Raw genomic sequence first — 27,783 nt, 5'->3', positions numbered from 1 at the left:
CAACTAAGTTTTCAAAAATTCTGCCATGTTTACAACAATTATTTACAAGAAAATTGTCTGCCCAGTGTTGAAATCTGAATTGTCATAATTTGTTTGCCAATTATGTCTGTCTGCCTATTATTCTATTAAGTAAAAATGGTGTTTCGTGAAAAGAGTAATTAACTCAGCTTATAACTCAAACAACTACACAAGTGTTTTTCTTCCAGATAACCACTATACTTTTCAGTGTCCAGGACAAGTGCTTAATGCATATTACCACCTTGTCACACAGAATATTAAAAAGACAGGTACATGATCCAGATTTAATGCAACTAATAATCTTCTTTTTCAAGGACATTCAAAAAGAAATTGTCATTCAAAAAATGCAAGTATATAGCAGCGGAGAACATAATGACTACTTGTATACTCTGGTGCCATTTCCTTGGGTAGTACGAAAGCCCAGAAGTGTTTTGTACCACTAATGCAAGTGGTAACAGAGTGAAAAAAGCAAATAACATCTTAGCACTATTACAAAACAACTCTGAACTTGCAAACTTCCTGAAAAGATCTCAAGGACCCCAGAAGTCTACAGACCAAACCTTGAGAACCTTTCCTTTAAGATAAATCCTAAAAAAATTTCTAAGAAATCATTACTCTCATGTTTTTGTTCAATCTGAGTTTTTGGTTAATGAATCTTTAACTCCTTTATACATTTAGTTATATATTGTTTCTATTCATGTGATCTTAAGTTGTTTTATGCTTTCTTGTATTTCCTTTTAAAATGGATACAGTAATACTAACATACAGTATATACATTTAAGCAGTACAAAAGGACATTCTATGACAAGTCAGCTCCTTTCCTGTCCCAGACCCCAGTACGTCTCTCTCCAGAAGCAACCACTGTCATCTCACTTTGGAGACTGTACTTTCTTCACACATATAGATCCACTTGATATGCTTTAAAGGTCTATGACATTTAATACAAAAATACCTTCTAGCAAGGTTGGGCCAGTTTATCTTCTAACCAGCAGTAAGAAAATGCTTATTTGCTTACACTTTTCCCCAAGAGAGGTAGAATTTTAAAAAATAATTTGTCTTGGGCCTCCCCTGGTGGTGCAGGTGATTGAGCGCCGCGCTGTGAAGCTGTCCGCAGCCCCTGCAGTGCCAGTTCGAACTCGGCAGGCCTGTGAGGGTCCCACATGGCGTGGCAGTCCTCTCCTGTCTTGCCCGCTGCTCCCCTCAGCAGTGTATTTCAGTCAGTCTGCCTGTTCTGTTCCCCACTCTGTCTCTGGTGGATCCTCTCACCCTGCCACGGATCTGACCTGTACCCCAGCTCTTGTATAAATAAATAAATCTTTTTTAAAAAAATTTGTCTTATGGTTTAATTTGTATGTCTTTGAATTCTAATTACATGGAACAATTTTCCATTTTGTTAATGGGCATTTTGTCTATTTTTGAGAACTACTTCTTTATGTTCTTTGTCCATTTTTTTATTGGGGTACCTTCCCTTTTGTAAATAATTTGTAAGAGCTTTTATGATGGGAACAGTTATCCATTCACTGTGTTATTACTATTTTTTGCCCAGCATAATGTTTGATTTTTAACTGAAATGTGACTATATCTAAGAGCTAGTAAGGTTTAAGAGCATCAGAACATATCATCCCTTTGAACTTACAGATAAGGAAGCTGATGTAAACTGGTAAAGTGACACATGTTCAAGATTCAAACTGGTGAAGAGGCTTAAATTAAGACACCGAACTTCTAGTTCTTTCCTAGATGGATACAAAGATGACATACCTGGATTCAAATGGATCCTGCCTCTCCAGAGGTCTTACTCTTTTCTTTGTCACTGCCAATTTAGTCAAGTCCACATACTTTGTCTCTCCACTACTGTAAGTAAACTCAAGAACACTATTCCACTCCCCTTGCACTCTGCATACCACAGTGTTGCTAGTGTTGTGCTTTACTTCACCTGTTACCCTAGAAGCAAGAAGGAAAAAAGATATGCTTTAATAAGTGATATTGGGCTAGTTTGTAGGATTCTGAAACCTAAGAATGTACTTGGGAATTTCTGTTTAAATGTGTTATTCAGCTCACTTAATTTGTCACTACCAAAGTCAGACTGTGAATCTCATGCTAGTTTACTAGATAATTTTTTTAAATACCATCAACTTTAATCTTTAGGAAAAATATCGGGACTCAAACCAGAGGCTTAATTGCCATAAATGATCACAAAACGTGATCTTCAAAATGCTTGCTTTCATAATATTTAAGCTAATGAGAAATATGAAAAGTATCAACATTCTTCTTAAAGTCTAAAAATGTCACTACAAACTTATTAAACTTTTTAAAATTAAAAACAAAACCCAGAAAAATCAATAAAAGAAAAATAGAAAAGATACACTGAAATTTTTAAAACCATCTTACCAAAATAGAAAAATTTAAAAAGTAATGGTATGCAAAATCTGTTATCAACAAAGTACTTACAGAATTTAAAATACTAGTGTTAAAAGTTTAATGAAGAGTTATCTGGCTGGTATATCAACAGATAGAATGCAGCTCCTCTTAAGACTAGAATAGGAACAAGATTTTATGTTCACTATGAAATACAAATAATAACAGGGTCAGATTAGACGAGAGGCTCAGAACACAGAAAATAGTGGGTAAAAGTGTGAGTCTAATCAGTGTACCAGAGACTATGGTTTATTTGGATTCCAAAGGGAATACAAAGGATCAAAGCTCTGAGGTCCAGGCAACATCTCAGGAATCCTGAGCATTTTTTATGTTTAAGTTAGAAGCCTGGAAACCAGAAGTATGTAGTTGAATTTAGGGAGTCCATAGTTTTTAATCAGAAGTCAAAGGTTTACAAACTTGGTGCTCAAGGAAGAGGAGGTAGATTCAATAAGCAAGTGATCTATGAACCAGAACTTAGATATCAGAATGTGCAGGGGACTGGATCCAATAACAAACCAAACATTCAAAATCTACAATCTGTTTGATGACAGTAGGAATGGGAACTCTGAGTTAGAATTCAAAGCAAATGAAATTAAATAAATAATTACAATGTTCAGGGTTTTTGCCTGTTTCTTGTGATGTCCACATTTCCTGTCTGATCTCACTTGCCAACATTGTTTTTTTCCTTGAAATTTATCTATAGTCAAAAAGGAAAAGAGACAATACAGAACATACACACATACACAGAATTGTATTCTGAGAATCGAGAAACAACAATCTACCCTTCACTTGAACTCTGTTTTACTGTCACAACATAATCTCACAAGCTGTTATCTCTTTCACTGGCCTTTCCAATCAGCAAATAAGCCCTAGGCCTATTCATACATCCTGAGTTACCTGGGGTCTATGGTGAAAGGTGCAGTTATACAACAAGAGCAGCATGAGAGTGCCTCCCTGGTGGCCTAGCGGTTAAGTCTCAGTGCTACCACTGCTACAGCCTGAGTTTGATCCCCACCCAGGGAGCTAACCCACACATGGTGCAGCAGACCTCTCCTATCTCGCCCAGTGCTCCCCTTAGCAATGTATTTCCGTAAACCCACCTGTTCTGCTCCCCATTCTGCTTCTGGTGAAGCCTCTAACCTCTGCACCTCTGGCCTGCACCCCAGTTCTTCTACTCAAAAAAAAAAAAAAAAAAAAAAAAAAACACACACAAGAGAACTGGGACAGGGAACAAAAATCACACAAGCTAGAATTAGACCCCAACAAACTTGAAAAAGAAGCATAAGGAGGAAGAATGGTCTTGCCTGACTTTGTTATAACAATTCTCTGTAATAGTCTGATGCTGGTTTGACAAACTTCTGTGAAGGATGAGAAAGTAAACTGCTTCGAATGTACTGGTCAGGCTGTCTCTGTGATAACAACTTGACTGTCACTGTAGCATGAAAGCAATCATGGAAAAGTACATGAATACTTACACAGCGCTAAAGAAAGCATGGAGATCTAGATTTTTTAAAAAGATTTACTTTTATTTATTTATGCATACAAGAACTGGGGTGTAGGTCAGAGGTGCAGGGGGTGATTCACCAGAGACAAAGTGGGGAGCAGAACAGGCAGATCTACTGGAATACACTGCTAAGCAGCAGGGGAGACAGGAGAGGTCTGCTACGCCATGTGGGTTAGCTTCCCCAACTGGGGAGCTAACTCAGGTCCTGCCTCTGCTTCCGTGATAGTGTGATAGCGCTGAGACTTAACCCCTATGCCACCAGGGAGGTCCAATTTATCATAGTCTTATATCAGAGTTAAAAGATGTATCCAAATGGCAAGGACTGAACAGGAATATAAACAATTTAAAAATAAAAAAGAAATATTACCATGATTTGTATTGGACTTTCACAGTTTAAATATAAGTAAATATTCCAATACAAAGTGTTGGTGTATTCTGGTGTTTACAAGCCTCAACAGCTCATAGACTGATCTCCATAGTTTCAGTAGCTGGAACTAATGCTGTCAACATGGGCTGATTTTTTCCTGCCTATGGCTCTAGGATTTTCATTTCAGTTACTATAAACTATCTTGCATTGAGTAAAACAGGCTAATACCAAAACTACCATTTTATTTTTTCTTGCCACTAAAAGTAATGGTTCAAAGAAATAAAGGTGTATATTCAGAGAAAATAAAAAACACCTATTATAGCTGTTTTCAAAATAAGTGTTGCTGTAGAGGACAAAGGGGACATCATTTGTGTGAAGCTCCAAAAAAATAAAATCCAAAGGTTTATATCTGAGTTAACTCGCAGTAGAACAAAGGATCATTGGGAACAGCTACAACTTGACAGGGTATTTTATCTCCAAGAAACTCAGACTTAATAACAGTTCCCAAGAAAAATATGCAAATATATATAGATTATTTGCTATATATGCACACAACATCTATACATACAGATGTACAGATGCAATGAGAGATCACAAACTGTACAGGTATGTCTAAAAATTTATAGCCATGTTCAGGGAAATAAAAGAACAATTAATAGAGTGTTTAATAATTTTTTATAGATAATGAGTCCTGTTAAGATTTCAAGTACACACACAATTATTTACATGCATATGCACACATACACCACATATATGCACAAAAGCATTTATGCACCTAGTAATGTTGGTCCAGTCACTTCTAAGGTTCTTTTTAATCATAATGTTTGAATTCTGTGATTATCATGAGAGGAGTAAACAGAATTACAGGTAACATAGTATGAATACCTTACATAAGAATAAAAGATGATTACTCTGATGATATTAAGTGGCTCTGTTTGAGTAACCTGTACTTTTTTTTTTTAATTCACTGCTTCAGCATTTTGAAATCCGTATTTTTAATGACCCATTCAATGTTTGGGAACCAATCAAACTTTCTTTTCATTTATAAAGTTGTCAAGTACTAGTCCAGTGAAGAAGTGAAATAGTTACATGCAATTAAAAGTCTCATAATAATTATAGGGAGTATATTTTGATATAACCACTTAAGAAAAACATTTGACAGTATCTCACGACATTCAACTTTCATACCTTACCACTCAGCAATTCTATTTCTCAATATCTACATACATACAATTATTATACTTATTCATTCACCAAACAATGTTCAAGTGGCAGTTTGTCAAAATTGGAAACTACCCAAATGCCAATCAAGATTAGGATGAATGGGCCTCCCCGGTGGCGCAGCGGTTGAGCGCTGGGTTGCGAAGCTCCCCGCGGCCTCTGTGGTGCCGGTTCGATCCCCGGCTGCTCCCAGGCCACCGGTGGAGGGTCCCACATGGCGCGCAGACCTCTCCTGCCGCCTGCTGCTCCCCTCAGCAGTGTACTTCGGTCCTTCTGCCTGCTCTGCTCCCCGCTCTGGCTCTGGTGAATTCTCTCACCCTCCCGCGCTTCTGACTGTACCCAGTGCATGTATAAACAAAACAAACAAATAAATAAATAAAACTTGAAAAAAAAAAAGATTAGGATGAATAAACTGTGGCACAGCTGTACACTGGGAAACACTAAGGAGAATGAACTGCAAGCACACATGAATGACTCTCAAAAACATAATGCTGCATGAAACAAATCAAGTTGAAGAGCAGAGTGTACAATTTCATTTATACAGAGTTCAAAAACAGGCAAAACTAATCTGACAGTAGAAATCTGGACAGTGGCTATCTTTAAAGCATGTGCGCGAGAGCGAGAGCGAGAGCGAGAGAGAGAGAGAGAGAGAGAGAGAGACTCTAACAGAGCAGAAAGGGCTCTTGGAATGTTGATAATGTTCTGTGTCTAGATCAAAAAACTCAAATTTTCACAAAATGAAAATCAACTTGTACACTTTGGTATATGTGTTATTCAATTTAAAACTTTGTTAAAAGGAGCAAAGACTATGCAATGGAGCAAAGAAAGTTTGTTCAATAAATGGTGCTGGGAAAACTGGGTTGCTACATGCAAAAGAATGAAGCTTGACCACTACCTCACACCATACACAAAAATCAACTCAAAATGGATTAAAGAACTAGACATAAGACCTGAAACCATAAAATACATAGAAGGAAATATAGGCGAAACACTACGTGATTTGCACATCAAAGACATCTTTACAGACACATCACCCAAAGCAGTGATAGTGAAGGCAAAGATAAACAGCTGGGACTACATCAAATTAAAGAGCTTCTGCACAGCAAAAGAGACAATAACAAAAACAAAGAGAAACCCCACCAACTGGGAGAACATTTTTGCACACAACACTAATGATAAAGGACTGATCACAAAAATCTGCAAAGAGCTGATGAGACTCAGCAACAACAAAGAAAATAATCCAGTCAAAAAATGGGCAGAAGAGCTAAAAAGAAACTTCTCTGAAGAGGAAATGCAAATGGCCAACAGACATATGAAAAAATGTTCAACATCACTTGTAATCAGGGAAATGCAAATCAAAACTACCATGAGATACCATCTTACACCAGTGAGAATGGCACATATTAAAAAAACTAGCAACAGCAAATGTTGGCGAGGGTGTGGAGAAAAAGGAACTCTTCTACACTGTTGGTGGGAGTGCAAACTGGTCCAAACACTATGGAGAGCTGTTTGGAGATTTCTTGACCTACTAAACATAGAGCTTCCATATGATCCAGCAATTCCACCCAAAGGACACAGAAACACCAATTCCAAAGAACACCTGCACCCCTATGTTTATAGCAGCACTATTTACAATAGCTAAGCTTTGGAAACAGCCCAAATGCCCAAAAATAGATGACTGGATCAAGAAGATGTGGTACATATATACCATGGAATATTACTCAGCATTCAAAAAAGATAAACACATGCAATTTGCAGCAACATGGATGGCGCTGGAAGGGATCATGCTCAGCGAAATAAGCCAGAAAGAAAAAGAAAAATACCAGATGGTCTCACTCATAGCAGGAATCTAGAAAACTTAAATAAGGGACCAGGAAAATGAATAACTATAAGAAAGTGAAAATCAAAATCAACAAAAAACTAGGAACCAGAGACACTTTTGGGGGGGTGGGGGGCAGGAAGGGAGGGATTGGGGTCAGAATGGGGGGTTTGCAATTGTACAGGGGAATATAAAAATAAAATTTATTATTTAAAAATAAATAAACTTAAGTTCTTCTACTCAAAAATAAATAAATAAATAAAATAAAATAAAACTTTGTTAAAAAAAGGAAAGAAAACCATTCCTAATTCAGAGAAAATCTGAGACGACAACAAAGATTTAATGAAACATCAGTATTCTTTTGAGAATCCTAGTAGAAGACTTGTCTTCATGTACTGAATGGTTTGGGTGATCTGGGTAAGTGCTGAAGAGTGCAGTGAGCCATGAAGAGGATATAATAACTCACAAATTACAATAAAATCACCAATTCAATATTGGTGTCTGAAGACACTGACTTTCACCATGTGCTTTTTGAATTATTCTTATAACTGGACCAGAGACTGTATGTTCTTTTGTCAGGAATTCTATTCTACATTTGGTTAGCTAACCAGGAAAATTTTTTTACAGAGATGTCACTAGTTTTAAAACTAGGTCATGATTTCCAGAGTGCCTTGAAAAGTTTATTTTTTTAATACAAAAAATAAACACAAATAAAAATCCAACCCTATTTCACATAAAACAAAGCAAAATAAGAATAAGGGATTCCAACTTAAGATCAAACTGATGGGGGAAAAAAAGCCATGTGAAGTGTTCTTACCGGTGTAGTTTGCCACCATAAAATGGCTTAGTATGAAATGTGATGCTGGCTGAATACCCAGTTTTTGCACAGTTGACACTGACTTTGCCACCTAGTTCCACCCAAGGAACAGTTAAAATTGACCGGGCATATGCACAAGGTAAAGAAAATGTATACTCTTCTCCATGCTCCAAAAGACTGAGGATACCTAAATGGGAAAACAAGAAGGAGGTTTGTATCTTTAAAAAAAATAGCTATGAAAAACACATAATATATTTTCTCCTGTCCAGCAAGTAAACATAATTTTGTTTGATTTTCATTTAGCTTCAGATGAAATTAACTTCATTTATAATTGTACTTGACAACATTTCCTGGTAATAACGAATCAAGATTACTTTCACTATGACCTTATACTATTCATTTGGGGTTCTTGGAATCAGGAAATGTTACAATGGACACAGTGTAAGAGCTCACGCTAATGCTCCTAAAAATAAAGTAAAAGCGTAAGTCAGAGTTTAAGACCATACTGTATTACATCCTATTAATATCTGATCATTTAATCAGTGCTAGTAATACTTTTTTCAGCAGTCTGGGAAACATTAAATGTTCAATATTATGGAGTCACAGACCTTAATTTCAGATGGTATGATGGAAAAAAAGTTCTTTACATATATTAAGAAAAAAGGTAATTCTATGATAAAATCTATGGCCATCATAATAATTTTGTTTACCAAATTCTGAATTAGTCAAGCTACAAAAGAAGTGGTAGTTTTCAAACAAATGTTATTTTTACAGTACTTGTTCCACATTGTGACACATATTTAACATATTTAAGAATATATAAAAAGGGGGGCCTCCCTCGTGGCGCAGGGGTTAAGCACAGAGCTATGAAGCTATCTGCAGCCACAGCAGCACAAGTTTGATCCCCGGCCGGCCAGGGAACAACCCACAAGGCGCAGCAGACCTCTCCTGACTCACCCGCTGCTCCCCTCAGCAGTGTATTTCTGTATATATCTGCCTGTTCTGCTCCCCACTCTGTCTCTGGTGAATCCTCTCACCTCCCACACCTCTCGCCTGTACCCCGGTTCATGTATGCATGAATAAATCTTTTAAAAAAAATAAAATTAATATAAAAATATATAAAAAGGGAATTACTTTATTTTTTTTAACATCTATCATTTTTTTACGACAATATTTGCTTCCCCCCAACCCCTCAGATTGAGTCCCCATAGAATTTCCTTCCCCAAGGCACCCGTGCACCATCACCACAGTCCCCTGTGCTCCTCCCTCCCTCCCTTCCTCTCACCCCTCTCCCTCCTCCTCTCCTGCAGTATGTCTCTGGTTTGTAATTGTCTGTTTTTGCTTTGTTGTGTTTTGTACTGTTATTTTTTTTTTTTTTACACTGATGTCTTATTTGGTTCCCCTATATTCCTGTTATGAGTGAAACCATCCGAAATGTTTCTTCTTCCGTCTGGTTTATTTCACTAAGCATAATTCCTTCTAGCTCTATCCACATTGCTGCGAATGGCCTGAGTTTATCTTTTTTGATTGCTGAATAACATTCTATTGTGTATATATACCTCATCTTCTTGATTCAGTCATCTATTTTTGGGTTGTTTCCAGGTTTTACCTATTGTAAATAGTGCTGCAATAAACATAGGTGTACAGGTGTTCTTTTGAATCACTGTTTTTGTGTCCTTTGGGTAGATCCCTAGTAATGGAATTGCCGGATCATATGGTAACTCCATTTTTAGTAGACTGAGGAACCTCCAGACAGCTTTCCACAATGGTTGGACCAGTTTGCACTCCCACCAGCAATGTAGGGGAGTTCCTTTTTCACCACATCCTTGCCAACATTTGTTGTTGCTTGTTTTTTTGATATGTGCCATTCTTACTGGTGTAAGGTGGTATCTCAGTGTGGTTTTTATTTGCATTTCCCTGATTATAAGGCATGTTGAACATTTTTTCATATGCCTGTTGGCCATTTGCATTTCCTCTTAAAAAGGGAATTACTTTAATGAAAAATTTATCGATACAGGATAATTAAAGCGATACCAAGGAGACTTAAATAATTAACAAAAGTACATTATTAACCTAAGTTCATTACCTAGTTCACCATCAAAACAAATACTGAATAGGAGATACACTGTAAGTCTGAACTCGTAGAGTACTTTTTTTTTTAAAGATATATTTTTATTTATTTATGCACACAAGAACTAGGGTATAGGCCAGAGTTGCGGGGGAGTGGGGAGTGAGAGGATTCACCAGAGACAGAGTGGGGAGCAGAACAGGTAGATCTACTATAATACACTGCTGAGGGGAGCAGCAGGCAAGATAGGAGAAGCCTGCCGGGCCATATGGATTAGTTCCCTGGGTGGGGGATCGAACTCAGGATTGAACTCCTGTTGCAGTGACTGGCAGTAGCTTGATAGTGTTAATACTATCAAGTGTTGGCACCACCAGGGAGGCCCTTTCTTTTTTTTAAAAAAAAAGATTTATTTTTATTTATTTATGCATACAAGAATGGGAGTATAGGCCAGAGGTGCAGGGAGTGAGAGGATTCACTAGAGGCAGAGTGAGGAACCGACCAGGCAGATCTATTGAAATATATTGCTGAGGGGAGCAGCGGGTGAGACAGGAGAGGTCTGCTGCACCATGTGCGTTAACTCCCTGGCTAGGTTTGAACTCATGTTGCAGTGGCTGGCCATAGCTTGATAGTGTTGAGACTTACCCCCTTGTGCTACCAGGGAGGCCTTACAGTACTTCTTTCTAAGTAAATGTTCATTAAGCATTCTGTTTCTAATGTTCATGAATAAGGGGAAAAGTTATGATAATTATTTAATATAGGGCCTCCCTGGTGGCACAGGCAGTTGAGCGCAGCGCTGTGAAGCTGTCCACAGCCTCTGCAGTGCCGATTTGATCCCCACCAGCCGTGAAGCAACCCACATGGTGCGGCAGACCTCGCCTGTCTCGCCCATTGATCCCCTCAGCAGTGTATTTCGGTCAGTCTGCCTGTTCTGTTCCCCACTCTATCTCTGGTGAATCCTCTCACCCTCCCGTACATCTGGCCTGTACCCAGGTTCTTGTATAAATAAAATAAATCTTTAAAAAAAAATAATTATTTAATATAGTTCATGTTTAGCTTAGCAAATAAACTAATATTCTGAAGCAATCTACATTACATAAAGCAACACCAACTATATTTCTTTTTATTGGCATCAACAGTCCTCACAAAGGGAACAGTAAATCAAGAATTACTGCACCATTTCATAAGGAACGTGTTTCTGGTTATATTTTATTTCTATAAATGGGAACTGTCAGAAGAGATATTGACAATATACCTAGGTATATTTTAATTATTTATAGTAAACTGATTAATTCTAAATTGAAAATGGAATTTTTATCACTTTTCTAAAAGTATGACTTTATAAACTGGGTTTAGGAGCTTTGAATTGTAAGAAATAATTAACAAAAGCATACTAAGTTTCACATGCTATGAAACTTAAAATCTGAAGAAATATACAACCTATTTTGAATGTATGTGGTAATAAGCCAGTTAGGATAATCGTAATTTACTTTTTGTTGAAGGTACCAATAACAATTTAATTCCAAAAGACAATTTATGAATATATAAATAGCACTTAAGCAATCAAGTATTAGCTATTATATATGTCCTTCAAAATTAATGCATGATTAAGATATTAATGCTTTCCCTAATTTCTTCAGGCATTCCCTTTCTTGGAGTGAGAAAGGACAGCATTACCAAACTAAACTGGTAATAATTACTGTCTTCCAAAAGTGATGTTATAGTTTTGACCAAACTTTAGCCTATATAACCCTGCATAGGTCCCATCAACCCTAGACTTCACTTTTTTCACTTATAATATAAACAAATTGATCTATGCAAAGCCTAGGAATAACATTGTAAACATTGTAACTGAAGGTAGCTTTTTATAATAAAAATTTTTAAATGTTATAAAAGTTTTGATTAGTTTCAATTAATATTTGGAAATTGGTAAAGCTCATATCAAAACAAATGTTAAAAATGAAAAGGGATATAAATTATTTTCTTCACAGCCACAAATCAATCTTAAGATGTTGGAGTCATAGATTTAATTATACCATGCTACACTATAAGTTTATATGCAGAACAAATTATTCTATATACAAGAGTGTTCTTCTAACATAAAATGGTAGTTTTTTCCTTTCATTATATTTTCATTAAATCTGCTGTGATTTTTGTGGAAGTTTTTTTGTCGGTTTTTCCAAAATTATTTTTTCATAATCTTTTGCTGAAGTAGAAGTAAAGCCTGACAATATACATTAAATATCTCAAAAGGAAATATAAAAGATGTAGATAAAGATTTACCTGGAAAGTATCTCTTTAGTGCTACATGTTTGAAAGTATTGTCAACGATATGGAAAAATAAATATTTAGTGCAAAAAAGTAGAACACAAAACTACAGCTAGAGAATTCTGATTTTATAAAACTATGACCATACATACACATAGAAAAAATACTAGCTGAATTTATCTATCTTTGGATGGAGGAATTAGAAAGTTTTTATGTTCTCCTTGATATTTTTCTAAGTTTTCCAAACTTTTTATTATAAAAACATTTTACCTTTAAAAGCTGAAAAAAAAATCATTGTCCATAAAATACAACTCTTTCCCCCAAAAGCATTCTAGAGCATGTTAGAAATTAGGAGGGAAATTAACTAATTTGGAACTAGTTAAAACAAAAAACTTTTTAAAGATTTATTTTATTTATTCATGTATACAAGAACTGGGATGTAGGCCAGAGGTGATGAGGTGAGAGGATTCACCAGAAACAGAGTGGGGTGTAGAACAGGTGGATCTACTGAAACACACTGCTGAAGGGAGCAATGGGTTAGCAGCACCACGTGGGTTAGTTCCCTTGCTGGAGACTGAACTTCTGCTACAGTAGCTAGAATAGCCTAATAGTGCTGAGACTTTAGTCCCTGCACCACCAGGGAGGCACCCTTATAACATTTTAAACTAAGATTATCTTGTTTCCCAAAATTTAAGATTATAGCTTGATATTACAAAGTAGAGAATAATTTTTCTACTTACCTTCTCCAACCATTGTCACACCTATCGACATGCCTAAGAATTTGCTCTTAGTCCAGACATGAGCATTTACACACATCTTCCTCTCTGCACATTCTGCATAAAATCCTGAGACTGGAGGATGATGGGAAACCTGCTCAGCAACAAATCTGACTATGTAACAGTCTGATTCCACCTGGTTCAAAGTTTCCTCTGATAGAAGAGCATGATTTGTGACTGCATGGGTGGAAGAGCTGCTAATAACACTGGATGCTACCTCGCTTTTTGGCATCCTCCAGGAACAGTGAAATGTTTCTCCAATGATAGGATTGTAAGGTTTCTTAGCAATGGCTCCCTTGCGGCCTTCATGAAATGAAGTAAGGTAGTACTCAACAAAGCGAATCATTCTGTCCTCAGCTGTGGCTCCATTAGTGATGGCTATAAACAGGTCTGGATGAGACATAAAGTCTGCATACATTTCCAGCAAGGAACGCTTCTCTAGGATAAATGTTGGAAGCACCACCTGAAATAAAACAACGAAAGTCAACCAAAGAGGGAAATTTCAATCTGTATGTGTATTTGTAAACAACTATTCTTATCTCTCTGAAAACATTTAATTCTAGATGGGTATTAAAAACAAGGTCATAAAAGTTATTTGGTCTCACTGAAAAATAAGCACGCTTAAAAGGAAAGTAAAGCCTGCTCAAGTAGCTAAGATTAAACACTAACTCAGGACTTTAAGAGAAACAGGAAGAAGAAATTAAACAAAAAAAAAAACTAAGTTCTAGACTGCATAAAATTTTCATGAGGAAATAGTGGTAAAGGTTAGCCAAGCTTTCTCCCCTTTCTTATTCTTTTTTTAAAAAAAGATTTATCTATTTATGCATACAAGAACTGGGGTACAGACCAGAGGTGCAGGGGGTAAGAGGATTCACCAGAGATGGAGTGGGGAACAGAACAGGAGGACCCGCTGAAATACACTGCTGAGGGGAGCAGCAGGCGAGTAATGAGAGGTCTGCTGTGCCATGTGGGTCACCTCCATGGCTGGGGATCAAACTCGTGCTGCAGTGGCTATGTATAGCTTCATAGTGCTGTATCTTAACCCCTTGTGCCACCAGGGAGACTCCCCTTTTTAACTTTTGAGATAAGTTGTAGATGACTGATAAAGATAGAAGATAGGAAAAGAGGCAATGTCATTCCCTGAAACAGACTAAAGAGATCACTAAGCAAAATTTTTAATTTACATTTAATTTTAAGTACAGAGGACTATTTTCTTAAAGAGAGTTTTTGACACCAAATGTCAAGTAACTATAAGGAAAACTAACCATTTTATTTAAAGCAGAGGTACCTGAAACTGGTTTAACTATTTGGTAATATTTTTCAAGAGCTCAATGATGTTCATATCCTTTTGGTACAGAAATTATTATTCTAGGAAATAATATGAAATAAAGGGAATGTGAAAATAAAACTAAAACAACCTGCATTGTTAACTATGGTTCTAGCTAATATAAAAGGGAACTTTCACTTAATGAACTATTAAAGTTGTTCAGAAAAATGATTAGGAAGGAAATACAATAATACAAGAGAGACTAATGTTTCAGGGTCAGATGAATATTAAATATAGAACCTTTAATTTTATTTTCCAATGAAATTCTATTAAATTATAGTAATTAAATATAAAGACTAACCAAGAGACACTAGGGAAATAAAGGAGCAAAATGTTGGGACTTGATAACTAGAAAGCTGACATTCAACCAATAACCTATACTACAGATTACTAAGAGGGCTCAGGAATGACAGCATCAGTTACTGCTAGATCTGGGAGTTTAGAAAAAAGCTAAAATAAAGAATATTGACTGTAAAGTATGCAAAGCAATAAACTCCCTACCACCCATCTCCACCTCCACATTAACTATTCCTCCTGCACCTCAGACAAAGCCTAGAGGTTTAGTCTGCAGAGTATGAAACAAAGCAGCTTATTCACTAGTTTGGGAAGTAGGGACTTCTAAGAGTGGGTACCATACTGATAAAAGGGTATGAGATGACCCTGTATAAATTAAATGTTAGCTACTGAGGCAGTCTGTTACCCAGCCCTCTTTCTCCTCTGTAACTCCTACTTGCTTTACCCATCCAGCAGGAGAGTAGGGAATTTTCTAGGGAATTTTTTTAAAAAGATTTTATTTATTTATACAAGAACTGGGGTACAGGCCAGAGGTGAGGGAGGGTGAGAGGATTCACCAGAGAGAGAAAGTGGGGAGCAGAACAGGCAGACAGACAGAAAACACTACTGAGGGGAGCAGTGGGCACGACAGAAGAGGTCTGCCACGCCACGTGGATATCTCCCTGGCTGGCCAGGACTTGAACCCGCGCTGCAGAGGCCACGGACAGCTTCACAGCACTGTGCTCAACCCGCTGCACCATGTGGGAGGCCCTTCTAGGAAATTTTTTAAATCTAGAGGAAGTCCTATTATAATACCAGATCCCCCAACAAATTCAGATTACTTGGCATTGAAAAGCACAGTCCCCACCTGTTCCAAATTTTAAATCAGGTTTTTAATTCCTGTGTACTAAATCATGAGCTGAAGTCCAAGAAATACCAGACTGTAGAGAAAACTTCTAATTAGGAATAAAAGACAAAAATAAGGAAACAGTCCTGGAGCAAAAAGAAACCTCAGGAGGGAGGGGGAAAAAGAAACCTTAAAAATATTTTCAGATGGGCCTCCCCAGTGGCGCAGAGGGTTGAGCGCAGTCCTGTGAAGCTGTCCGCAGCCTCTGCAGCAAGGATTTGATTCCCGGCCAGCCAGGGAGATTTCCACATGGCATGGCAGACCTTTCCTGTCACACCCGCTGCTCCCCTCAGCAGTGTATTTCGGTCTGTCTGCCTGTTCTGCTCCCAGCTCTATCTCTGGTGAATCCTCTCACCTTCCCGTGCCTCTGGCCTATACCCCAGCTCTTGTATAAAAATAAATAAATCTTTAAAAAATTTTTTTTTAAAAATATCTTCAGAGAACTGAGAGGATATAACACAAAATAAGGATCCACTTTGAAAGTTCAACAAAATTTAAAACATGATGGCAAAAATTAAAACTCCAGAGAAGAAAAAAAAATAAAATAAAACTCCAGAGAAGGATCAGAAGATAAAAGTGAGGAAATCTCCCAAAACAGGAACGATAGTGAAAAGCAGCAGAAAATAGAGGACCCAATAGGGAAGTCCAGTGGCCATCTAATGTCTCAGAAAGAACAGGAAAAAATGAAGGAGAGAAAATCATCAAGGAAATTATTCGAGAAAATTTCAGAGAACTGCAAGATATGAGTTGTCATACTCAGAAGGCCTACCAAGTACTCAAAGGAAACAGATAAAAAGCATGGTAGGCCAAGATATGTCACTGCGAAATTGCAAACTTTTAGGGACAAAGAAGGCAAGTAATTTCAGAGAGAAAAACAAACAAAACAGATCACAAACAAAAGATGAAGAAATAAAATGACCAGTCTTTTTACCACAGCTCTGGAGCAAGAAGATACGATTCTAAAGGAATTATTATTCCGCTAAAAACTTTACCCAATCAAACATTAGGGCAAGATAAAGACATTTTACACACACATTTCACATTTTGCCTCCCACAGATCTTTCTCAGAAGTTTAAGGAGGATGTGTTCCACTAAAGTGAGAGGCAATCAAAAAAAGAAGAAAGGAATACAGGAAACAGATCTGTTTCCTGGAGAAATGTGAAGGAATCCCAGAGGACAATGAAAGAGCATGCCTACAAGAAAACTGTAGAGTAGACACAGAGGGAAACTGGTCCAGATTAGAGTGATGTGATTCAAAAGACAGACATAGTGAATTGTCATTCATGCTGCCACTGTATCATTTTTTTAGTACCCACCCTCCTCTTTATATAATGCTGTCTAGAGTTGCTGAAGATACTCATTGCAACCACAGATGGTGTTCTGACATCAACTTACTCCTCAGAGTTAGAGGTAGTCAGTTTGCTTAGAAGCAGAAATTACTGAGCAGTTCGTTCCTTCTGACCCACATTCCTACTAGATGTCTAGTATCATCCAGTTTACACCAAATGCTCTAATTTGATCCAGTTTACACCAAATACTCTAATTCAGTGAGCTAAATATTTTTCAGAAGTCGCTCATGACTATGTCTTGATTTCTTCAGAAACAGTTCTTAACTTTCTCTATAATTTGTAAGAAGTAGATGCCAGAGACTGTTCAGTTTTTCTCCAGGGAGGGAGTCCTTCCTATGAATAACAATATTGCCCTTTCCTGATACAGCTACAATTGAGCTGGCTACTCACTTTTTTCCTAAATAAAGTAATAATGTCACAGGATACATAAGTAGGTGGCAAAACTGTAGAGAAAGTAGGGAGATGGGTGACAAAAGGTGGTTACACCTAGGAAAAAGTAGAGAACTACAACTGGAAGAGACTCAGAGAACTTTCAAGTTCCCATTCTACAACTTTTTTTTTTTTTTTTTTTGTAGTCCAGAGCTCTTTTATTTCTTTTTGCACACCTATCATGCCATGAATTCATAGGGAATAGGTTCTAGCAGCTCAGGCTCCTTCCCATTGGTTCTCACAAAGTGTGCTTCTCTAGGTGGAGCAGGCTGGCGCTTCAGCTGAGCCCAAGTACCCTTCTCTTTGGCTTCCTTTTTCTTCTGATCATTTTCTTTCACACGTTTCAGGAAGCTATCTCGGCTCTTAGAGTGCTTAATGTGCTCAATACGAACATTAATTCTCTTTGCAAGAATCTTGCCCTTTACTTGCTTGTTTACAACAATGCCAACTGCATGCTGGGTAACATTATAGACTCTTCCGGTTTTGCCATGATAACATTTGTGGGGCATTCCTTTTTGAACAGTGCCCATCCCCTTGATGTCAACAATATCACCTTTCTTATAGATTCGCATGTATGTGGCCAAAGGAACAACTCCATGTTGTCTAAAAGGCCTAGAGAACATATAGCGGGTCCCTCTCTCTTTCCCTTTGTGTTAGTCATTTTGGCGACTTACTGGAAGATGGCGGTTCCGGCCGAAAGGAAGGCCCCATTCTACAACTTAATCCAATATTACCTTGTTCTCTGAACTGCTTATATATATTCATTTTATGATTGTTCTTTGAACTGTTTATATATATTCTATTCAGTCTGTTGCATATACAATACTTTTTGCAAAAATATTAACGGAACAAAGGAAATGTAACAAAATTGAAAATATACTATATTTATGGAAAGAAATCTCAAAAGTGAAAGTTATGTTGTCAGAGTGGTGGAATTATAGATTCTTACCTTTAATTTCCTAAAACTTTCTGTGAAATACTGCATATAATAAATTCATATTATTACTTAAAAGAAACAGTAGGGAAAATATGTATTACTTATTCAGAACACGCAGGCTGGGAACATGGCTACCTTCTTTGTTTCTACAGTTCCCAGCACCTAGCACAGTGTCTGGAATATGAGGGGTTCAATAAATATTCCTTATACCCGTGTATTATTAGATAGGAGGCAGATGTGACAAAGTTTAATCACCAGGTTCTTTAATGACACTTTAAAGAATGCCATAGTTTCAAATGCTATGTGAATGTTTATAATTTGTGGTTGGTTAATCTTAAGATTTTATTTATAAGTATAAAATACATACATCTTCCACTTAACGAAACACAACTGTTGTTTTTTAAGTCAAACTACATTATAAACAGTAATTCATGCCAAGAGAGTTATACCATCTGGATTACTACCACAGCACCTTCATCTTGAATGTTTTTATGCTCCATAAAATACACCTCAACACTACTCTTATGCCTGATAAATCTAAGGAATAGCAAACACCTTAACAATCAAACTACTTATGTGACTATTCATTTTTATCAATTTTACAACTGTCAGACTTCCTTGAACCACTAATATGAAAATATTTCCAGAACAGAAAGGATACCCAGTAGAACTATTAAGGTTAGATAAAAGATCAATGGTTAAAGGGTTTCTTTATTAAGTCCTAAAATGTCTCCTTCAAAGAGTACACTTTTAACTTAATCCATTTACTTTAAACCCTCCATAATCTACACAAATCTACACAAAGGAAGAAATGTTTTTGCCTTTGAAATACTTCAAGTGAGTGTTAGAGGCAAAATATTTTCTAATTACATTACATTCTAAAGTGAACAAATCATTGTAGTCAAACAATCGTAATCTACATTTTCACTACCTTTGAGGGCATCAAAAACCTCAATTTCAAACACACCTTCTAACGTCAGTTTTGACATCCCATACTGATGCAAAGTGGTACTAACATGGCAGTAGTAAATATGTGAAATATATAGGTCTTGACCTTGATTAGTTTTTAAAATTAATGTCATGTATATTAGATATACTACTAATTAGATATACTGGGGAAGGGGAAGATTGACCTAAAATTAAAAACTATAGATTAGTATTTCTAAATTTGAATGTATATATAAACCAGATAGATTTATTAAACTGCAAGATTCTAGTACTATAAGTCTAGGACTGAAGGCTGAGATTCTGCATTTCTAACAAGTTCTCATGTAATGAGTAATGCTATTGGTCTTGAGACCATATTCCACCCCCAATCCAGTTTTATTGATGTATACTTGACAAATACATTGTGAAATATTTTCTGTGGTGATTTAATATGTGTACACATTGTGAAAGGATTGCCACTATCCAGCTAATATAGACCACACTTTTTAAGCAAATAGCAAGGTTATAGATGAGAAGTCTACAAACAATGGCCTTTGGTCAAATCTAGCCTCTAGTCTTCGTAAAGAGGTTTGCTAGATTACTTTCATACCCAGTCCAACATATTATCCACGGCTGCATTCATAATATAAAGGCAAAACTGAGTAGTTCCAATAGAGATCTATGCCTACACAGTGGAAAATATTTACTATCTGGCCCTTTAAAGAAAATGTTTGCTGACCTGTATTAGAAATAATACCATAATGTACTAATCAACATGGGAAATAAGAGTAAAGAAAACATGTTAATGTTTTTCATGGTTCTATTGGGATTATATCCTTTTCTTTGTATTTTTAGTTCTGTATATCAATGGACCTCTTTTTGTATAGAAATAAGAAGACCATATGGGTCTTTATTAGCCATGTAACCTCCTGCTGCACAAGAAAACCATTACATTTTTTTGTGAAATAAGATGTTGAACATAAATGTTGATAAAGAGATAAAAAAAAACCAATTCATAAAGAATAAAAGCCCTGACAACATTAAGAATTACAGACATATTCCTGACATCATGACTTCCAAGGCCAGTTTAACCTATTACTTACTCTTGTTAAATCCATGCCCAGCTTGAGCTGTGACAAGAGATGTAGGATAACACTGCGTTGCTCTTCCACAGCTCCCAGGTCATCCTCCTTGTTGTCACATGTATCTTCTATCTCATCATCCGCATTTATTTCTTCCGGTTCCTTGATACAAAGCAAAGAAAAGCCTAGAGTTATAAGCGCTTATTAATTTCCATTAAGAAGTATAAATATCAGGCTTGAAAACATTTTTTTTAAATGTCTACTTAAAGGTATTTATTTTAAGATGTTTATTTATTTATGCATACAACAGCTGGGGTACAGGCCAGAGATGCGGGGGTGGGGTGGGGTGAGAGGATTCGCCAGAGACAGAGTGAGGAACAGAACAGGCAGACTAACTGAAGTACATTGCTAAAGGGAGCAGCAGGCGAGACAGGAGAGTCTGCTGCACCATGTGGGTTGCTCCCTGGCTGGGGATCGAACTCTGTGCTGCAGAGGATGCAGACTGCTTCATAGTGCGTTGCTTAATGAATGCCTTGTGCCACCAGGGAGGCCCTTAAAACATTTATAATGGGCCTAAATAGATCTGAGAATGGGCAAAAATCTTCCTGAAAATCTAACTTCTAGCACCTGGATGTGGAATAGATTTCATTTAATGAACCCATTACGGTTGATACTAACCAAATTGTGGTTTCACCATATATGTCATATATAAAATACATGTACTTTGTAAAAATAGGACTTTTCCAAGAGTGGAGAACATCTCATCTGAATCTCAGGTTTTACAGACTTTTCAACCATTTGCCTAGAAGCATACCACTAATGGTAATTTAAGTTCAACATGTTTCAAGAATTAAATATTTGCCACATTTAAGGCTAAGTCTATAAAAGTAAAATTTAAAGGTGACTGACTGTGTCATGTTTAACTACTGTGATCTATTTCAATATTCATTCATTCTAAAGTTGTAAGAAACCTTGGTGTTGAAGAGAATTCTAGGTGAGGTATGGAAACCTTGTTGTTGCTCATTATTATCATGCTATCTTTTTTTTTTTTTTATTTTTTTTTATAGAGGCATGTTTTATTTTTATTTATTTATTTGTTTGTTTGTTTTGTTTATACATGCACTGGGTACAGTCAGAAGCGCGGGAGGGTGAGAGAATTCGCCAGAGCCAGAGCGGGGAGCAGAGCAGGCAGAAGGACCAAAGGACACTGCTGAGGGGAGCAGCGGGCGGCAGGAGAGGTCTGCGCGCCATGTGGGACCCTCCTCCGGTGGCCGGGGAGCAGCCGGGGATCGAACCGGCGCCGCAGAGGCCGCGGGTAGCTTCGCAACCCAGCGCTCAACCGCTGCGCCACCGGGGAGGCCCCTATCATGCTATCTTAATGCCACAAAAAATTCTCTACAAAATTCCTTAATCAACCCATAAAACAATCTGCTGAAAAACTGAAAAACATTTATTTTCATTTAAGTAGGGTCTCACTTCAAAATAACTGACTAAAAGAAACTCAATTTTATGTTTATTTATGTTTATTTGTTATTTAAACAACAAACAACAGCTTCGAATCCCAAGATTCCTTTGAACCATTATCAGATGTCACTTTCTCCCATCCAAGTACTAACCAGGCCCAACCCTGCTTAGCTTCCGAGATCAGACAAGATTGGGCACGTTCAGGGTGGTATGGCTTTAGACCAGATGTCGCTTTCTATGTCTACATGGGGATGGTGGTACCTCTCTCTCAGTGGTACTTCTTCTTAGTACCTTTGTGCAAGATAGCTCTGCATGAGTATATTTGGTATTGTATTCAATTTTAAGTTATGAGGAGTCTAAGAAGGAAATGATTTTGTTAATGTCTCTGCTTTTGATCCTCTCTTGCCTTAATGAACTTCCATCAAACAAGAAAACCCATCTGTTCTTCTGTGGCTAGGCAAAGAAAACCAATCTTAATCAGGCACAATATCAAGAACTTAGCATTCTCAAAATACAAAGAACAAAATATAAAACACAGAGACATACTTAAAGAATAATGGGTTTCTGGTCATTGTTTTGCCTTTATATTTCCCCTTTTTCTTCTTTCCTTCCATCAAGGAAATCTGTATCAGCTCAAATTTTGATAAACCGATTAATGGTCTAGTTCATTTTCTTATGTTAAGACCACACAGATAACTGTTGTTGCATATATCAGAATTACTTGTTTTCACAACCGTGATGAGAGATCCCAAAGGCTTTTTTTCAATGCTAGTAATATGATCAGAAATACTTCCCATTACCTACCTCAAATGAGTTGCACAATACAGTTTATATATTGTGAATTTCTACTTAGCATAAAATGGGGGAAGGGAAAGTTGATCATCCCCTCTCTATATAGAGATACCAAATAATTCTTCACTTGAGAAATGTTGAGAAAAACCTAATAGGTCTTGATTAAATAATGTCCTCAAAGCTCTGAATAGGTCATTTGTGGTCAAAACCTATGACATAGACTAATAATGCAAATATAGCCTTAATACTATTATACAATACAAACTTTACTTTCTGGTTTGGAACTTCCTCTAATTAAAAAAACTGTAAATTAAATAAATAAAAAATAATAAGGTAAAAAAAGTTAGAAGAACATAGTTTCTAACACAGTCAAATCATTACTCAAAATAGAAAAAAGGAATTTCATTAGCATTTAAATATTTTTTTGATATATTTATTGTTAAAGAACTAGCTGCTCCCTTAGGAGTTCTTTTTTTTTTTTTCCTCAAGATTTATTTATTTATACAAGCACTAGAGTACTGGCCAGAGGCACAGGAGGGTGAGAGAGTTCATCAGAGACAGAGCAGGGAGCAGAACAGGCAGAAGGACTGAAATACACTGTTGAGGGGAGCAGCGGGTGAGACAGGAGAGGTCTGCCATGCCATGTGGGAATCTCCCTGGCTCGCCGGGAAATCAACCGGTGCTGCAGAGGCTGTGGACAGCTTCACAGCGCTGCGCTCAACCCGCTGCGCCACCGGGGAGGCCCTAAATATTGATTTTAAAGCTTGGTATGAATGGAAGAATTTGGAAGATCTCTTTTCTTTCTGAAATGTTCTTAGATGTCACTATGCCTTTCTTTAAGATAAGCTTAAGGTTAAAAAAATGCATTACTAAAATTCAAATAAACATGTTCAAATGTAGAAAATACCTATAAACCTAGGATGGCTAGCAAATATACCAGTAGAACTGTTGTTTCTAATAATTTATACCTTTTGAAGATTCCATGGCAAAGAGAAACCCCAGTATTCCACAAGATTTATATTGGCCCTATATTTTGTGTTTTTCTCATTTCTGACTTGGGCATGAAGGAACTGTGAGTTCCATTCCAGCCTCACTGACATTTATTTTCTCTATCATTTGACAACAAAATCTTCACTACACTTTGTCTACAGGTTGTATTAACACTTGGATTTCAAAGAAGGCATATGTGAACTTTTGGGAACATTCAGGGCTATTCTGGAAAGCTTCAGTCAATCCAATACCTTTTGTATTTTAAAAAAAAATTCCATGCTCATTTCTTTCTACTTATGCTGGGTGATTTACGTGCTATTCTCACCATTTCAAAAGATTTGGAGATACAGCAGTCCTTTCTACCTCTATACCCCATTTTCTAACACATTTCTCTATCCTGACCGCTAACATACTTTGTATTCTCCTTTAGAAGAATGAAGACGTTAGAGTATATAACCTATATACTGATTTCTCTCCAAAGCCTTAGTTTCATTGTTTCCAAATGCTTTTTACTTACAATAAAATACCTTCTCATATAAAATTCAGTGTGTTCATAAACCATACTAAACTTATTTTCTCAAAAGACTCTTTCTTCCTAATTTTGCTAACTTTGTAAAGGGTATCACAATTATATCTAGTCATCTAGGTTAAAAACTTGGGCGTCATCTTTGATCCAACCCTTTATCCAGTCACTCAAAAGTCCAATTAGTTTTTTATGTGAAATGCACATTACCTATTCATTTGTCTTCATTTTCTACTTCCATATCCTTCTATCCACACTTTAATTCCAAGACATACCATATACTGACCTTTTTTTTTAAAAGATATATTTATTTATGCATACAAGAACTGGAGTACAGGCCAGAGGTGTGGGGGGTGAAAGGATTCACCAGGGACAGAGTGGGGAACAGAACGGGCAGATCTACTGAAATACACTGCTGAGGGGAGCAGCAGACAAGGCAGGAGAGTTCTGCTGTGCCCATATAGGTCACTCCCTGGCCAGGGATCTAACTCATGCTACAGTGGCTGCGGATAGCTTCACAGTGCTGCATCTTAACCCCTTGTACCACCAGGGAGACCCCATATACCAACTTTCTTAAAGATATCTTACCCAACCCATGCTAATAATCTTATTATCTATAACATTAAGACTATATTATTCTGCAATATTTTTATGCTTCTTAGGGACAAAGCTTACATTGCATTCTATGGGCCAGTATATCAGTTTTATCCATTCCACATAAAAGGCAATATGAACAATCATCTGAATTTGTAAAACCCAACTTCCCTGTGATTATTTTCCATTAACCAGGAACTTTGCTAAATTCCCTTTATATTCATAACAATCTTATAAAGTGTTATTATCCCTGCTTTACAGATGAAGAAATTGAACTGCAAAATGGTTAATTACTTGGTTCATGTTAGTAAGTATCAAGATCAGGGTTCAAAATCCTCAAACAAGCCTTCTCCAAAACAAGCATACAAGGGGGCCTCCCTGGTGGCACAGGGGTTAAAGTCAGGACAATCAAGCTATTGCCAGCCACTGTGGCATGAATTCGATCCCTGCCCAGGGAGTTAAACAACATACGGCACAGCAGACCTCTCCTGTCTTGCCCACTAATCTCTTCAGCAATGTATTTCAGTAGATTCACCTGTTCTGCTCCCCACTCTGTCTCTGGTGAATGCTCTCACCCCCAACACCACTGGCCTACACCCCAGTTCTTATATGCATAATAAAGAAGATAAATCTTTAAAAAAAAGTATACATGCCTCAGTATCCCCATGCATGCTATTCTTTACTATTTCTCCTCCTTCAAATCTTTTCTCCTTTCAAAGCCCAATTCAATTCCACTTTCTTTCCAAAGTATTACTCATTCACTCTACTCAGTATATTGTTATTGGTTTTATAAATGCACACATCCTAACAGCCTATACCATCAATTAAAATGGGGAAAAAAAACAAAACCTAGTACATATTATCATCTCATTATTCAAAGGGGATGCTGTCTCTTCAGTGTAAGAAGTGGCTTCTATTTTTTTGTCTCCTGTAATTTCTAACACTGAACTTGTCATATACTAGATAGCTTAATAAATATTTACTGCTTACTCCATAATGTGCTAATCAAAAAGTTATAGAAAAAAACAGCACTCCATACTTCTTTTTTAATTCCCCCTGGCACCATGAGGCCTTTACCAGCTTTGGAGGTTCTCGTGTCGTATATAACAGTAAACTATTAATTACTCTTGACTTAGTAATTCTAGTTAAGGATATAACTTAAAGAAATAATCCATAGACAGGGGAGAAAAAAACAGTAGACAAGATGATTTAGTGCTATTTATAATAATAAAAATATTACAAACAACCTAGATATTCAAAGGCCTACTTCAACTTTTAAAATTTTAATTATAACGGCCAGAATAACATAGAAAAATGGTTATGAGATGTATCAAGTAAAACAGCATAAAATAAAACTATCTATGTAATTATGATGACTGTACAAACAATAGATATTAATACAAAAGGCAAAAAAATCATTATGATTTGTTACAGTGGTGGAACCATAAATAGAATAAGACACTCTTTAGTTTCTGAGAAATGTAGAATGAATGCTTTATAAAAATATTAAACTCTGAGACTGTTGCCTAACACATAGTAGAGCAACACTTTAAACAAATGGTTTGAAAAGGGCTTACTATCAAATAAAACTTAATAGTAGACTTCTAAATTTATAAACTTAATAGTAAACAGCTAGCAAATAATGGTAAATTAATAGGGTAAGAAATGTAAAAGAGAAATATTATGCAAATGATCCTATATAAGTTATTTTCTAGAAGAAAAAATGCACATTTCAATTTATAAATACATTTTTATCAAATAAAAATAAGAATTTAAAATAGCACATAATTTAACGTGGAAAACAAAACCTATATAAGTTTTACACAACAGACCTCTCCCAAAGCCAATGTAGTTTAAAGCAGAACACTGCCTAGAGTCTGCAAGAACACTGCTCTGGTGTTATATTGATTTATACTTTGAGAATGAAAAGAGAACTCACACTTTAAAGTGATTCCTAAGTTTTACACCAAAACCCTATTTTCACATTACCTTACCCTTGTTAACAGTCCAGATTCTGCAACACACTGCTCTTCTGGGACTGCCACTGGCTTAGTCTGCTCAGTTGCAAAGGACTGCTCAGCTCCATTTTTATAGTGGTTTGATAAAGGTATCTTTGGTTCTAACCACTCGATTGTCGTTCCTGATGAAGTAAGAGAAAACTTTCGCTGAAACTTGCTCATAATCTGGAAAGTTCGGCAGTTGTGGATTTTATTGAACAATTTTGTTTTGAGCCTACAAGACTAAAAGCAATTCAGCCTGTTAAGAGACTCTGCAAGAAGGTCACCTTTATCTCATTAGCATGTGTACCATGATTGGATATTTTACAACACAGCAACCTGCAGCTTGAAATCAGATACCATTTAAAAGAATGAACTCACTTCTTAGGCCAATTTGTGAAATGTGAAAGCATATTCCCAATCTAACAGTTGATTTGCTGTCCTTTCTGTATGAACCCTGTGCTTCTAGTGATCAAAGGGTATGCAATTAGGCATCAGGAGTAGCCTGGGGCTGTGAAATAGTAAAATTAGCTTTAAGTGAGATAGAACCACATTCTCAGTAGCAGTTTTCTAACTATCAAGATAACCCTTTGATCTAATTTAAGAATTGCAAGTGCATGTCCATTCTTCCTTTTCCACCAATTATATAAAATAGCTCCATATACTTTCAAAATGAAAGACTCTTCCACTGAATAAATAATAGCTGACCTAATGAAAGACAATGATCACATTTAGAAACCTGTCATCTTCTCAGTTAATGACTCAAATGTCTCCTATTACCTTCAACTAGTTTAACAAAGTGGATTCCATGCCTAATCAATAATGGAAAATGTTCCATTTGATTCCAGAGGCTGCTCTAGGTTTCACAGAAGCTTGGTTATGGAGTGCTACACTAAGATGCTCAGACTACTACAGCAGAAAT

General features: G+C 36.7%; 2 protein-coding genes across 3 annotated transcripts in view; both read right to left on the bottom strand.

The window, feature by feature from the left end:
* Positions 1 to 27,783, bottom strand: part of OSBPL11 (oxysterol binding protein like 11) — a 100,589-nt gene that overhangs the window by 5,522 nt on the left and 67,284 nt on the right. For both annotated transcript variants that reach the window (XM_054700494.1, XM_037525395.2), the window contains exons 8-12: positions 26,859 to 27,004; positions 20,523 to 20,663; positions 13,235 to 13,733; positions 8,162 to 8,348; positions 1,777 to 1,959 (exon numbers count right to left, since the gene is read on the bottom strand). In XM_054700494.1, coding sequence (XP_054556469.1) covers positions 1,777 to 1,959; positions 8,162 to 8,348; positions 13,235 to 13,733; positions 20,523 to 20,663; positions 26,859 to 27,004 — 1,156 coding nt within the window. The remainder of the gene's footprint in view (positions 1 to 1,776; positions 1,960 to 8,161; positions 8,349 to 13,234; positions 13,734 to 20,522; positions 20,664 to 26,858; positions 27,005 to 27,783) is intronic.
* On the bottom strand, positions 17,685 to 18,202 carry LOC119257042 (60S ribosomal protein L21-like; the record flags this gene model as incomplete). The annotated part of the gene is made up of 1 exon (XM_037524759.2): positions 17,685 to 18,202. A coding segment is annotated over one exon (468 nt), but the record flags the coding sequence as incomplete, so codon positions are not given.

The sequence above is a fragment of the Talpa occidentalis genome, unplaced genomic scaffold (assembly GCF_014898055.3).
Source record: "Talpa occidentalis isolate TD23 unplaced genomic scaffold, MPIMG_talOcc4v2.1 talOcc4.4, whole genome shotgun sequence".
NCBI lineage: Eukaryota > Metazoa > Chordata > Mammalia > Eulipotyphla > Talpidae > Talpa > Talpa occidentalis.
Note: the sequence above shows the minus strand (reverse complement) of the source record. Positions and strands in the feature narration are given on the sequence as shown.